General features: G+C 42.1%; 1 protein-coding gene across 4 annotated transcripts in view; it reads left to right on the top strand.

Annotated features, from left to right (window-relative positions):
• Window positions 1-1,353: 1,353 nt before the first annotated feature.
• The window catches only part of PDE5A (phosphodiesterase 5A), a 134,848-nt gene continuing 121,534 nt past the window's right edge, over window positions 1,354-14,667 (top strand). The window contains exon 1 of one of the 4 annotated variants that reach the window (XM_081246085.1): window positions 1,354-1,447. Coding sequence is in view for 2 of the 4 variants with exons in the window: in XM_081246082.1 (XP_081102208.1) it covers window positions 1,639-1,760 (122 nt within the window). In the remaining 2 variants the exon portion in view is untranslated. Of the gene's footprint in view, window positions 1,761-2,290; window positions 2,368-3,093; window positions 3,275-14,667 lie in introns of those variants that run through there. The other 3 variants (XM_081246082.1, XM_081246084.1, XM_081246083.1) reach the window with 3 other exon arrangements.

Below are 14,667 nucleotides of genomic sequence, written 5' to 3'. Positions count from 1 at the left end.
CAAGGAAAAACTGAGCACTTTTGTTCATGAGCACTGTAATCACTATCATAGTAACAAATTAGAAGAGAACTCTCATTTAAAAATCTGATATAATTTATTATGCATTACTTCATTCTCTACTCCTTTGCTTGGTTTTTAATGGTTTGTGGCTACTTGCATACAACAATGAAGTTTCAAAGAAACAAGTTACAAAAGGACAATTATTTAATGCAGGAAGTATAAACCATTGCATTGGGGGATTGTAAGACACTTTTTAAAGTCCCCATATTATCTGTTTAATGATGTGTTTCTATGTGGTGAGTAATGTCTTACATTCTTGCCAAGAATATTTTGAAAGGAGTTTGTTAAAAGTATGTCGGCTAAATCACTTTTGGTATATCACTGCTAACGGTGTCATTCGCACGTTGTGAAACACAGCTCCAGTTTAATTTTGCCAAAAAAAATTAGATCATGGCAAAATACCATACTAAAACTGCACGGAGATGGGGATGAGGATAAAGCAAAGGAAGACACCAATTCTTTTTTGTAAAGCACGATAGGGATTGGACAAAACAGGATAGTAAGGCTGAGCCCTTTTAAACAGATTTTTTCGTGGTGTGTGTATTAATTCCAGTTCAGTATAAATGATGAATTCACTTAAAATTGGGCTAACTGGCTGTTCTCGTACCTGGGTAGTGCCTGTACTCTCAAGTTAACCTAATTGTACGGAGACGCCCTTGTTTTCTGACTTCATACACAAACTATCGTGATTATTGTATTTCAATCTACCTTTTTCTTTTTCCAGTCAGGAAAAGGGGCTTAATGCAAATTAAGCCTTTGATGAGAAGGCACTTAATTTATAATTATTATTGTTGTTATTATTAACATTAAATCACGGGAATGGTTTTGTTGGAAGTACCCACCAGGACCTGCAAATCTATTGCGGTGACACACGCCCCAACTCTCCTTACCCAGTAGTGGTCCTTGGCTGGGGCGCTTGGAGCCACTACGCTGGCTGAGCTCCGAGGAAGGTGCGTCCCCGCTCCTCCCAAACCCATGCGCAGGGCTGGTGGAAAGCGAGGCGGGACAGTCATTGTTCTCCCAGGCCTGAGGAAAAGTGCCCGGGCTACCACCATCTCTCATTTTCGGGTGAAAATAACCCCAGCTACCGCTCTCTGGGCTTGGGATGGTTCTCCACAGCGCTACCTTCCCTTTCCTAGATAGTGGGACGCCCAGCGAACACATCCAGAGTCACCTTTGCGCGCTCCTCTGGAGCTGGCTCGGCACACAGCGCACCCCAGCGGTCGCCTTGGCATCTTTCTAGTCCTGGCCACTAGGCTTCCGGAGAGCTCGCCAGTCGCCGCCGCGGCCGCCTCGGAATCTTGGGACTCTAGAGACTGCGAGAGCCAGTCTCAGCCAGACCCAAGGGAAAGCGCGGGGCTGCTGCACCCTGCTACACCTGGGAGCGGTGAGGACCGGGAGAGGCGGGGCGCGGCAGGAGGGTGGCCCGGTGCCTGAGCAGCTTCGCCGAAAGCCGGCCGGACTGGAGCAGGGCGAACGGGGAGGGTCTCGAGGCAGAGTCCAGCTCCTTCAAGGGAGGGACCCCAGCTGGGGTGTAAAATCAGCACCAGCAAGCCGCAGAGACGTGCCGCGCCGATCATGGAGCGGAGCGGCCCCAGCTCCAGGCGGCCGCAGCAGCAGTGGGACCAGGACTCGGTCGAAGCGTGGCTGGACGATCACTGGGACTTTACCTTCTCTTACTTTGTCAGGAAAGGCACCAGGTAAGAAGAGGACCCACGGAAGACCCTGCCGGGCCATGGAGCGTGACCTGGGGCTAATCTCTCTCCCCTATTGAATTTTCCCCTTCGTTAACCATTAAACCGTCTCCACTCTCAGGCCCTTTGCTTTTGAAGTAGGGCCATGATCCTGTTACGGTGTGGAGACCTCGACTTTAAGGCGAGTACAGTCGAAAAACCGTCGGATTCGATCCAACTTGCTCACAAAGTTCAAATACAAAACTGAACGTGCCGACCTCCCCCCCCATACACACACACACACACACACACACACACACACACACACACACATATACACAAGCTGGCAGCCCTGGTATTCCCTGGGAGCGAGATTATTTTCATATATCTGCGCTCACGGGCCTTCCTCTAGCCCTTCTCTAGCCTCCTGGTTCCCCTAAATCTCCTTAGCGAAACCAAAACAGTTTTTAAGCCCCTTCCCTGCAGCTCCGGAAGCACCGTTTCCAACGCGTTCCCTGTGGCTCCGCTCCTCCCCCGTCCCTCTTCGCCCCGGCCCTGGCGGGGCGGGGAAGCCAGGGTAGGGGCGAGACCACGAAGAAGCCCAAAGGCAGCAACATGCCGGAACCTTCCCAAAGTGAGTGCTGTCGCCTTTTGCCCCCTTCCAGTCCCCTGGTTGTCCCGCGCTCCCCTTTTCCTTCGCTTTTGCGCGCAGGGCGGCACCGCCGCCGAACGGGCTCCGCGGAGGGGTTCGTGGCGTGCACACAAAGGGCGGTGGGGAGGCGCGGCGGAGAGCGGCCCCCGGCGGGTGACAGGTCCCGCGGCCCGAGGCGACCCCAGAGGCCAGTTCTTCCTGGTCCGGAGCCAAGCGCTGGGGAGGCTGCTGCGGAGGGCGGGGAGGAGGGAGCCTGTCCTTTGGGAGGCGGGGTCCTGTCCTTTGGGAGGCGGCTGCGCAGCGAGCAGTCGGGGCGCGCGTGGGAAACGCTCGCGGGAGACTTGGAGAGGAATTGAGGCTGAAACCGAGGGGCTAGGAGGGTGGAACGAAGAGTGAGTGGCGGGCGGGTGCCCCGAAGCCGGAGGAGTTGGTGCGAAGCTGGGGCGCGGGCAAGGCTGCTGCGCTCGGCCTCGGGCTTACTCCCAGACGCACCCCTTTGGAGAAGGGGCCCGAACCTCGCCGTCGCCGGCTCCCGGCGGCGGCCTTCGGGCAGCTGACGCTGGCCGCCTTGCCGGGAGGGAGACGCACGCGGGGTGGTGATGGTGAAAGGGCCGGCCGGGGCTGGGCGCTGGGCTCCCACTCGCCGGCGCGCCGCTGCGACTCGGGCGGGCGCTCCCAGCCAGGGGGCGGGACAGCGCGGGGCGAACGGGCGGCGGAGGGCGGTGGCGCGACCGCGGGGGCGGTAGGGGAGCCGGCTTCGAGTCACCGTCCTCACCTGGGCACGTCGTCGCCCCCCGGCGCCTCCTGGAGTCCAGGGTCCGTCGAGGCCGCCTGATCTGCACCTCCAACTCACCACGTTTGCTATGTTGCCTTTTGGGGACAAAACAAGGTACTTCCTTCAGCATCTCCCCGTCTTTCCCACTCTCCCCGGGGGCGCGGTGGGGGCCGGGTGCTGGGGGGTGGCACCCGGGTCACACCGGCGGGGCGACTCTTCACTGAAAATGGACTTTATGAGATTTTTGTCTTCCTTTACTTTCCTGTGGATGTAATACTTTGAGGTCTTAGATGGGGCTCTTTTTAACTCCGCGTCTTCTAACGAACGGTCAGAGTTGGTGTCGATTTGATCACTTTCGGAGGTTTTTAATAGAGGCGGTGGCTTCGGCGCAAATCTTCTCTTCTGTTTAATTACTCCGCCCTCCTTTTAAAATCCTGTTCGCCGTTTTCGCCTTCTATCAAAATCCTAAATCTGGAGCAACCAGAGGATAAACCCTGAATGGAAAGTGGTTTCTTTTCGAAGAGGACTGTTCTGCGAGTTGGGGGTGAGGCACTAAGACCATCTAGGTCTGGAATTATCGATTGCTGGGAGCCAACAGTTTTTAGAGGTCACCTCCTCCGAGGCCATCTGTCCCCGGTTTGCTTTCACCCTTGCACACTTCCACTCTTCCGCCCTTAATGAACTATAGCGCGTAGAATGGGGAATGAGCAGGAGAACTGGGCTGATATTTTAAATGTGTAGGGGGATGTTCTTTAGAGATGTTCTTCAGGCAGATTATTAAGAAAGAACAAAATTACTTATTTTAAAATCAGCGTAAATGTCCTTTGTCTCCCCCCCCCTTTAAAGACATAAACTTGGGATTGTTTGACAGTAGGTTTTAACTCATACATAAAAACACTTCACTTTGAGAGCCTGCCAAAACTTTGAGTTACTTTTTTTTGGAAAATAAATTGAATGAGTTAAGTTACATTTCTTTTCACATTACTTTTTTTCCCAAGTAGCATAGGATTAAAATCCCAATTCTCAAAAGTACACTGCTTAGTGTAAAATTTAGACCATCTGAGACTCTATTAAAAGCTTTTTTCTTCATTTAGGGTTTTTATATTACAGTTGATGTTGACAAGAGGCTGAACCCTTTCTGTGATATATGTGTGTGTGTATATAATCTTGAGATAAGAGTTTATGTTGAGTGTAAGCCGGAAAATGAAAGTGTAAGACATTCAAGAGTAGGGCAGGCCCTCAATTTTAGGAGTTACAAGGTGCTGAAAGTTGTCAGTGTGAAGAATATAATCTAAGTCTTATGCGTAGCCAGAGGTTTTTCAAGAAACAGTATTCCAGTTTGGGCTTATATTTGATGGCATTAACTGGAAACTTAAAATAAGAATCAGAGATTGGGCACTAGTTGATTATAAAAAGGCCAACCTGCTGAACACATTGTGATTCACATGGTTGTGGTCAAATCTTATTACAGACACCTTAACTTTACAGCTAAGTCGTTTGTTTGTTTGTTTGTTTGCTTTAACAAGAAGATCACATTACTTTGCTTTTTTCCCTTTTGTTACCCAGTGTAAAAAATGAATACTGTATGTGATTCAGGAAACCCATGCAACAGAATAGCTCTGTAGAGGCATTTGACGAGTTTTAAGATTTTAAATAAATTTGAATTCACTGAGATTGGCCATCTGTGCCTGTAAACAGTCTCATTGATAGTACTATTTCTACCTTAATTGTTGTTTGACATTCATGCATGCTTCTCTATTCTCTCCCCAAACTGAATGGTCTGCACTCAATAGTAGTCACTGAATAGAAGGAAGGTTCTGGCACTAAACTCTCATTTAAACACATGTGAATTTTGGTTGACCTTGAAAGCAATTATTGCTGCTGTATTACATTGTTTCCTATAATTATCTTCAAATACAGAGCTAAGCACCTCCTTAAACGCTATAGCTTGCAGCCCACAAATAGATGCTTTTCAGCAATCAAAACCTGTTTAAGCGAATTTTGAGAGTGTCAGTTGAAGAATTTGTAACATAATCTATAGGCATAAAAATTACTTTGAGACTAGTAACTAAAACCTATGGAAAACCTCCACCCTCGCTATCACAGAAAACTTTACAGTCCTACGAGTTTGAGATGCTGTGTTCATTAAGGGCTTTAATGCTTGTGCATTCACAGATGAAGCCTTTCTGGTGCTAATGCCACTTTAACAGCTGTTGTTATTCTTGACAGCTTATTAGAATAACTTACCTTTCATTAGTTACTAATCAGCTCTGTGATTGTGCATGGATGTTTTAGATCATTTAGAATTGTAGGGGTAATATGATTGACTTTTTATTGCTTTGTTTTGTACTAGACAAAAGCTTGAGAATATTTGGCATATACTGGAAATAGGAGATACTAAGCGAGGACAACTTTTTATGGCCACTTGGATCAAAGTCCAGAAACAGAAGTTTTACACTCGCATGTAGTTTTCAATGATAGACCTTTTATTTGACACTGCAAAGCTGTGGTGAATTAGTTGATGTTCCAGGTCCTGAGTTTGGGATTCTTTCTTTCTTTCTTTCTTTCTCTCTCTTTTCTTTCTTTCTCTTTCTTTCTTTCTTTCTTTCTTTTTTTCTTTCTTTCTTTCTTTCTTTCTTTCTTTCTTTCCCTTCTTTCCTTATTTTTTCTCATCTCTAAAAGCTGTAACTTTTTTTTGCAAGATATTATCTTAAAGTCAGATGATAGGTGTAAAATAAATATTGCTATTCAATCTTAAAAATGATTGTTTCTGTGATCATATAGGAATATAAACTCACAATTTTCAGACATGATTTGTTAAGCATATTTTGTTAAGCAGTCACTAGTGTTGAAGATAATCAAATCCTGTGGGTATTGACTCAGTCTGGCTTGATATTATTTCTAATATTTTCATTATGGTAATTCTGGTGTAATAATGTCCTTTTATCCTTGTATTGCTTATAACCAGGGTCCTTATAGCCAGCTCGAAGGTACCTTTTAGTGCCCTAAAAGTACTCATGTGGATTGAATTTGGATAGAATTGAATCTGGAAGAATCCATAGGAGCCCCTGAAATGATGTTTCTCATTGCTCTTCTATCACTAGTGTTCTCAAGTTTCATATTCAGTTCCATTTTTAAAGCCCCCAATACAAGATCATGATTCCTAAAACTGTGGTACAACTAATGCATTGCAATTAGTCATTCAAAATAAATCTATTTGCTTAGTATAACACTTAAATAGGCTTGTGGTACAATTCAGTAGCTTTTTTTTTCAGTTTGATCTGAAGATCTATTGGAATTGCCAATATTTTCTTAATATCGTCTTCAGTACCTAAAGATGAGCAGTTTTTAGCATTTTGATTATGTTGTGCAACAAAATTTCCTTTTTAAATAGTTCCACCTAAAGAAATGACTTGAATCTGGTCTCTGATATCATTTCTTTTAAAATATTTGAAAGTGCTTTCAAGTTGTATGGGTAAAGTTTGTACCTTCACCCTTATCTGATTACAGAGAGTATGTCTTACTAAGTTGCTTCCCTTCCTCTATATTTGAAAACATGAATTAACTTAAAACTGCTTGAACTTCCTGCTACATTTTAATAATGCTTGGGAAAGAGCTCTTTCATACTTGAAAAGGCTTTAAAAAAAGTGCTTGGTATTTATTAGTTTGTCCCCCAAATATTTTTCAAGCTAACAATTTATTAAACCTGTAACTGTTGTGTTGAGTTAGATTTTTTTCTTTGTTCTCAGGGCTAATTGTAGGATAAAAACTCATCTTAGGATAAAAGCCTTTGGTAAGGATTGCAGGGCAATTAAATAAATCACTGAGTTGATTGATATTGGAGGGTTGAAAAATGACTAATTTTTGAGTTTAGAATGCAGACTAGCTACTGACTTTGCAGGACTTCCTGTGAGATTACTTTAGCTGGACAGATGTAGATTCAGTTGACCAATGTTATAACTGATTGATGTGGCCTTGGAAATATCTGTTAAATCAGGTTCTCAGTGAAAAAAAAAAAAAAGTGCCTGTGAATTACAACCTAAGAATAAAAATTGAAGAAAATCTTTCCACGTGAGTCATTCATTTGCTATTTAGCTCTGTAATCTTATTTACCGACTTGGTATTCTCATTTTATTTTGAATCATATTTTTTTTCATGGTGTGAGTGCTTTATTCATTTTCTCTAACTGGTAGGAATTTATACTTATTGCCAACTAAATATTTAAGGCAGGTAAAGAAAACTGAGTGTTAAGTTCATAAGAATCATTCTGATGAATATTCTAAAAAGCTTTTAAAAAGCCATATATATGGAGATATATATATCCATGTGCCCCATTTGTAGTTTGTAGTGAACATGCTTTATGAAGTCTTAGGTGCCATTGTTAACTTCTGTGTTCTTTGAGACCTTTCTCTTGATTCTGAATTATAAAGTAAGACTAACTTTTTGCAAATTGTCTTCTCTGAATAATTTTGTTACACCTAAATTTGGGAGAGAAAAGATCCCTACCTGATATCATATCCCTGGTAATAATTATTTTAAAAAAATCATCCTTCTACTTTCTGTTGAATAAGTATACTGAGGTCATAAGAAAAGATCCTGATTTTTTTTTTCTTTTTAACATCTTTATTGGAGTATAATTGCTTTACAGTGGTGTGTTAGTTTCTGCTTTATAGCAAAGTGAATCAGCTATACATATACAGATCCTGATTTTTTAAGCTGATGAAATAATTAAAACACACACAGGATCTTTCAACTTTAGAGTTGGAGGGGATCATGTAGTTCAGTGTCTTTCAAATTTAAGTAATGTTCCCCTGTTAAAGAAAGACATTCTTTTTTTTTTTTTTTTTTTTTTTTTTTTTGCGGTATGCGGGCCTGTCACTGTTGTGGCCTCTCCCGTTGCAGAGCACAGGCTCCGGATGCGCAGGCACAGCGGTCAGGACCAGCCGTTCCTCAGCATGTGGGATCTTCCCGGACCGGGGCACGAACCCGTGTCCCCTGCATCGGCAGGCGGACTCTCAACCACTGCGCCACGAGGGAAGCCCAAGAAAGACATTCTTATTGATCCCCAGTATCTCAGTTAAAAAGCTTTTGGTCACAAGTGACAAAAACTCAACTTGAACTCATACATAATTAACTCACATGATTGACGTTCCTGGAGATTGGTTTGGGTGTGAAATAATCTTGTCAACATTCTTTTTGTCTGTATGTCTATCTAATCTGTCTTCCTTCCTTCCTTCCTTCCTTCCTTCCTTCCTTTCTTTCCTCCCTCCCTCCCTCCCTCCCTCCCTCCCTCCATCTGTCCTTTTGGCCCTGTGCTGCATCGGCTTTATTCTCCGGTAGGCTTTCTTCGTGAGCTGGAAAAGTTTCTTCTTGGCAAGTTTATGTGGGTCTTAAATTTCTCATGTTTGAAAAGTATCTTCTTATCCATATCAGCCCCCTCAAAATTATTTGGCCTTGCTTGCATCATTTGCCTGCTCTGGGCCAGTCATTGTGTCGGGAAGAGTAGGGTTGTCTCACTACTTTGCTGGGGCAGGTAACCCATAGTGTGATATGTCAGTGGAGGGGGGGAGGGGGAGGGGAATTCCCAAAAGAAAGTGATGTGAGTGCATCCAGAAGTTCCAGATATCTGCCATACCTAGTATTGACTTTCCCTCATTTTAATGTGAGTTAAATGAGGAATTCTTAAGAGTAGGTATAATTTAATCATAGCATTTATGCAGCTGTAATACCAAAATAAATGTATAAGTTAATTATGAATAAAATGATAAAACTCTAGCCAAATGCAAATTGACAACATTCATTAAATCATACTTGTAGAGTGAATGTGGCACTGATTGGGATGCAGGGGGGTCTGGTAAGGTCAGCTTGCCTTTGCTACAGTTGCCTTGTGATGATTCATTTCTTCCACTGGGTCTCTCATAACAATCATGAAACTTTTAGTCCTATAGCACAATACACCAGCTTTTGGGTTTTATTTGGCTTGAAAGCACATTTACATATTAAATCTACCTCTTTTATTTTCTCTTTATCCCAGAACCATTGGGCGGCAGTGTGATTGTAAATACAAATATAAACTTGACTGCTAAAATTGCAGGATAGTATTTGATTATAAGGTGGTCATCCCAGTAATTTAAAGTATACATCTTTTACTTTTTTTTTTTTTGGTTTTAATTGTCATTAGTGTGAAAACGCAAAATTAAAGCATTTCCATAGAAAAACTACAGATCTTCAAAACATAATTGCTCTGGACTCTCAGGGCTTCTCTTACCTCATATTGGGCCATGCCAATCTAGTCCAATCTTTCCCATCTCTAAGCTGCTAAACAAATCGGTTTACATATTTACAGCATAGATTTTGGTTATTAGGTTTTCTTTCAGATGCAAGTAAGTTTTCCTTTAAGGAACATTTTCCATACATGAGATTGTGAATGCATGGAAAATTACAAAACATTTCTCTTCCAACTCTTGGTCAAATTTGAATGTAAAACCATGTGAAGCAGTTCTGCATTTTATTTATATTTGGTCCCAGTAAGCTTCTCAGATGTTTTCATAGCTGGAGAAAACTTGGGAACATTAAATAACTTGAGACAGCATTTGTCTCTAATCCATGCCAGGAGCAAGGGAACTACTCACTGTAACATCAGAGTAGAGATTATTGGAGGAATCACTTGGAGGTGTCCCAGATAGCCCCTGTTTCATTTGATACACTGTTATAGTAGGTTAATCTTTTATTCTTCTAAACTGTTGCATTTTTTCTTTTTTTTTTTTAATTGAAGTATAGTTGATTTACCATGTTGTGTTAGTTTCAGGTTTACAGCAAAGTGATTAATCTTTTTCGTATTCTTTTCCATTATAGTAAACCATTGCTTCTTAAAGGGGATGCTGTTTGGCATTTGGTAGTGATACTTTTTGTTGTTGTGAGAAACTGTTCAACATATTGCAGGATGTTTAACATCCCTGGGCACCAGACACTAAATGTCAGGAGCACCTGATTATTGTGACACATACTTCCAAATGCCCCCAAAAGCTGGCACCACTACTTGGTTGGGAGCCACTGTTCTGAACTCTTTAAAATTTGCTTCAATTTATGGTGGTTAAGGGCCCCAGATAGGATAGATTTAAGCTTCAACCCCAGAACTACCTCTTTCTTAAAAGTATGACCTTTAGGTACTTTATTTGCTTTCTCTGTAAAATGGGAATAATAGCATTTACTTCTAGGGTTCTTAAGAAATTTAAAGGAACTAATACGTATTTCCTTATCTTTTATAGAGTGATTTTCAGTAGGTTACTATTTATTTTACCTTGAGAATCATCAGTACCTTAATTATAATTGCAAACTTTGAGAGTCATCCCCTTATTCTGGTAAGTGGGAATTAGAACAACAGAACAGGGATTTAATAGACTTTGTGTCCTTCTCATTTTTTAGATGAATTCTTATTAATGGTTTAAACAGAACTTTTTGTGGATTGTGTAAGGTACTGGAAAGGGAATTGGAATGGGAGTCCAGACCTCCCGACTGTGTCCCAAGCTTTGTGACTGGCCCAGGTTAATAAATCTTGGCTTTAAAATGGGAGGTAGGAGGGGGTGACAAATCAAGGCAAAGAAATTCATAAATGAGTTTAAAAATCTCTTTCAGCTGTAAGCATTCTTGATTCTCACCAGAGGAGCAGAGTATCAACTTCTTAGATTGAATAGTTTCCTTTAAGTATTTTCCAAGTGTGAGTGGTGGATCTAGGTCAAATTTTACAAACAACGCAGCTAGAACTGTGTAAAATAAGGATCCAAGAGCAGGAGAACTATCTAACATTATATTTTATGTGAGTTATTTTTATGTTTTTCCTACAAATAAAGCACATTTCCATATAAATTATCAACCATCCCTTTTAGACAGGAAACTAACACACTCTTTGTAATTCTGGTTTTAGTGGTTAATTCATATGAATGATGAAAAAAGCACTGGAGAGAAAGAGAAAGGGGTGAAGTTTTAATAGGAGACTTAAAAATCACGATCATGCATTGTGTTTTGTGGATCATTCAGGGCTTGCAACTTTTTCCTCTGTTTTGTTTGAGGCACTCTGCAAATCTCCCCAAATGTTACTGTTCCAGGGTAACCTCCTTGAGACCCAGGCATCAACCTACTTACAGAATTCCCCCAAGTAAGCCCCCTTGGGTAGGAACTAAAATGGATCAACTTTAATCCCCAGATCTCTTGTAGCAGAGTGTTGAAGCATTGTTTTATCAAGTATTAAACTCATTCTCCAGTTTAGAATTATGGTTATTATGAAATATTGCTATGTTTTTTTTGTTTTTTGTTTTTTGTTTGTTTTTTTTTTTGCGGTACGCGGGCCTCTCACTGTTGTGGCCTCTCCCGTTGCGGAGCACAGGCTCCGGACGTGCAGGCCCAGCGGCCATGGCTCACGGGCTTAGTTGCTCCGCGGCATGTGGGATCCTCCCGGACCGGGGCACGAACCCGCGTCCCCTGCATCGGCAGGCGGACCCTCAACCACTGCGCCACCAGGGAAGCCCTGGTTTTTATTATAGATAATTAGTTGTATATCATATCTGTTGTCAAACAGTTTTATTATATCTGTGATATTTTGAAAAAATCGTCCCCCAAATTCTATAACTTATTTTTTAAAATTAAGTTCTGAGTAGTAATAGAAAGTGATTTTTCTCAACTACATGTTCAGCTCTTAATCTTTATGTGTTATTCAGAAAATTTGTCATATGTAAGTGTGGTTATTGGTCTAAGGAGTCTATGTTTTTTCAATTCTAATTTGAGAAAATATCAACATTAAAACATTTTTATTTTTTTGCACAAGTGTTTCTATAGAGAAATTAGTGCTTTTAAACTAGGAGCTTAAAAAGAAACAATGGCTAACATCATTATTCTGTAGAAACCCATGAATAAATTCTTTTTATTTTTACAAAAAAATTAATTGCTTTTGAAAATATATTCCAGTTAATGTTCGATTAACTTGGGAATTCCCTGGTGGCCCAGTGTTTAGAACTCATTGCTTTCACTGCCAAGGACCCAGGTTCAATCCCCAGTCTAGGAACTAAGATCTTACAGTCCATGTGGCACGGCCAAAAAAAAATGTTCAATTAACTTAAAAACAGTAACTATCACATATTAAATACTGTGTACCAGACTCTGTGCTATCACTCTATAGGCATGATTTCCCTTAATTTTCTTAAGAAGCCTGTGAGGGTTAATGCCATTATCTCCATCTTATAGAGAGAGTAAATAATGCACCTGAGGTCTTATCTTAGAAGCAGCTCTGGAGTTGAAGCCTAAGTCTGTCCCACCTAGGGCCCTTACCCACCATTTTCTACTGAAGTTCAGTATCACTGTTAATGGAAGCAATGCAAAGACTCATAGATTTAATGTCATGAGGAATTTAACTCAGGAAGAGGCTAAAGACCCTGGTCTCAAGACCCCAAATGTCTGACAATGGAAATGTCAAGCTCAGCCTTTTCCTGCAGCAGCTGCTAGAACCTGGCCGCCTGGCCTTTTGAGTGCATGAACTCATTTAGTTTTGTAGAGTGCTCCACCCACATTGAAGCACTGTCTTGAAGAATGCAGTGCTGTTAGTGCTATAAAGAAGCCTCATGAAAATAAAATATGTTAAATGTTATTCCTCATGACACTGATTTTTATATTAAATCAGCATTGCATGGACAGTTTGAGCTGCAAGAGTCTTCAGTAAAGTAGAATATTAAGACAGTAAACTTCTGATTGGATTCATTGTTGTTGTTGTTGTTGTTTTTTGAGGGGGGGTGGTACGCGGGCCTCTCACTGTTGTGGCCTCTCCCGTTGCGGCGCACAGGCTCTGGATGCGCAGGCTCAGTGGCCATGGCTCACGGGCCCAGCCGCTCCGCGGCATGTGGGATCTTCCCAGACCGGGGCACGAACCCGTGTCCCCTGCATCGGCAGGCGGACTCTCAACCACTGCGCCACCAGGGAAGCCCAAGGATTCATTGTTTTAAAAGAGTTGAGATTTAAAATCCAAGTCACATTTATGGTAAACTCATGACACGTTTTTATCTTGGCTTTATTTCCTGGTGTCTAATTAATATCAATCTTTTGGGTTCGTTACTTGCTCAGTATGGGAAAGGGTTCCTTAGTGAGCCCTGAGCAGCAGCTGTGGTACCCACAAGTTTGAAACCACAGGTGGTTTTCGCATGCATGTTACCTGAGAGGAATAACTCCCAGCATTGATTCTGGTACCCTCCAGGGTTTCTCTAGTTATTTTAAGACATATTGTAAAAGTTTAAAAACAAAACTAAATTGAATTTACCCATTTTAAAAAGATATATAATACAACTCATTTATGAGGTAAGCAATTTTTTGTGTAATAAAATATGGAAGGAAATAACTGGAGGATAATAAAACAGATCTTGGTGAGAAGGAATGATTTGGATGGGATGGTAAACATCAGGATCTTGTCATCGATTATAAATTCTCGGCATTGATTTTTATTATATTTGCCTTGGCCATGGCCTTATTTCAAGGGTCCAGGGCCTATTGTTTTTCATTAACTGCCTTGTAAAAGTTAAATCAACTCAAAGACTTCAAGAGGGCCACTCTGCTTGTGATTGCAGGACAGTTAACAAGGACTTGCTTATACATGAAAGCAGAGTCTCTAAGTTATTAGCGCTTGGAGCAGAGGGTAAAATACCTTTGTGGAACTTGCATCCATTTCATTCTTTCTGCTCAAATGGCTAGGATGTAACTTATGGAGAGTTATGATGTAATAACTCTTCTATTTAGGGGAAAAACTTAGTGGGATTCTATAATAAATGACAATCTGCAGTATCTGCTTTGGACAAGGACTTTGAATGCTCAGGATGCATGTAGCCAGCCTATTTCCAAATGCTATTAGACCCACTCGGCCTGTGGACCCATACCACCTGGAACACGACCTCTTTCCCCCTCACTTTCTCTGATTCTCTTGGCTGAACTTTATGAGGAAGTGAACAGCCATTGCTCTTTACCCCAGCCCTACGTCTCCATTGGAATGAGTACTAAGGGTCTAGGAGATAGCAACATCTTAAAAATATGGAAGAGATTTTGAAATACTTCCACATGCATTTTCTTTTTCTTTTTTAAAATTTTATTTATTTATCTATTTATTTATTTATTTATTTTTGGCTGTGTTGGGTCTTCGTTGCTGCTCGTGGGCTTTTCTCTAGTTGCGTCAAGCAGGGGGCTACTCTTCGTTGCGGTGTGCGGGCTTCCCATTGTGGTGGCTTCTCGTTGCAGAGCACAGGCTCTAGGCACGTGGGCTTTGGTAGTTGTGGCACATGGGCTCAGTAGTTGTGGCTTGCAGGCTCTAGAGCTCAGGCTCAGTAGTTGTGGCACACGTGCTTAGTTGCTCCACGGCATGTGGGATCTTCCTGGACCAGGGCTCAAACCCATGTCCCCTGCATTGGCAGGCGGACTCTTAACCACTGCACCACCAGGGAAGCCCCACATGCATTTTATAACTTGTCTCAGACATCAAC

This window comes from Mesoplodon bidens, assembly GCF_964165515.1.
Source record: "Mesoplodon bidens genome assembly, chromosome: 1".
In the NCBI taxonomy this organism is placed as follows: domain Eukaryota; kingdom Metazoa; phylum Chordata; class Mammalia; order Artiodactyla; family Ziphiidae; genus Mesoplodon; species Mesoplodon bidens.
Note: the sequence above shows the minus strand (reverse complement) of the source record. Positions and strands in the feature narration are given on the sequence as shown.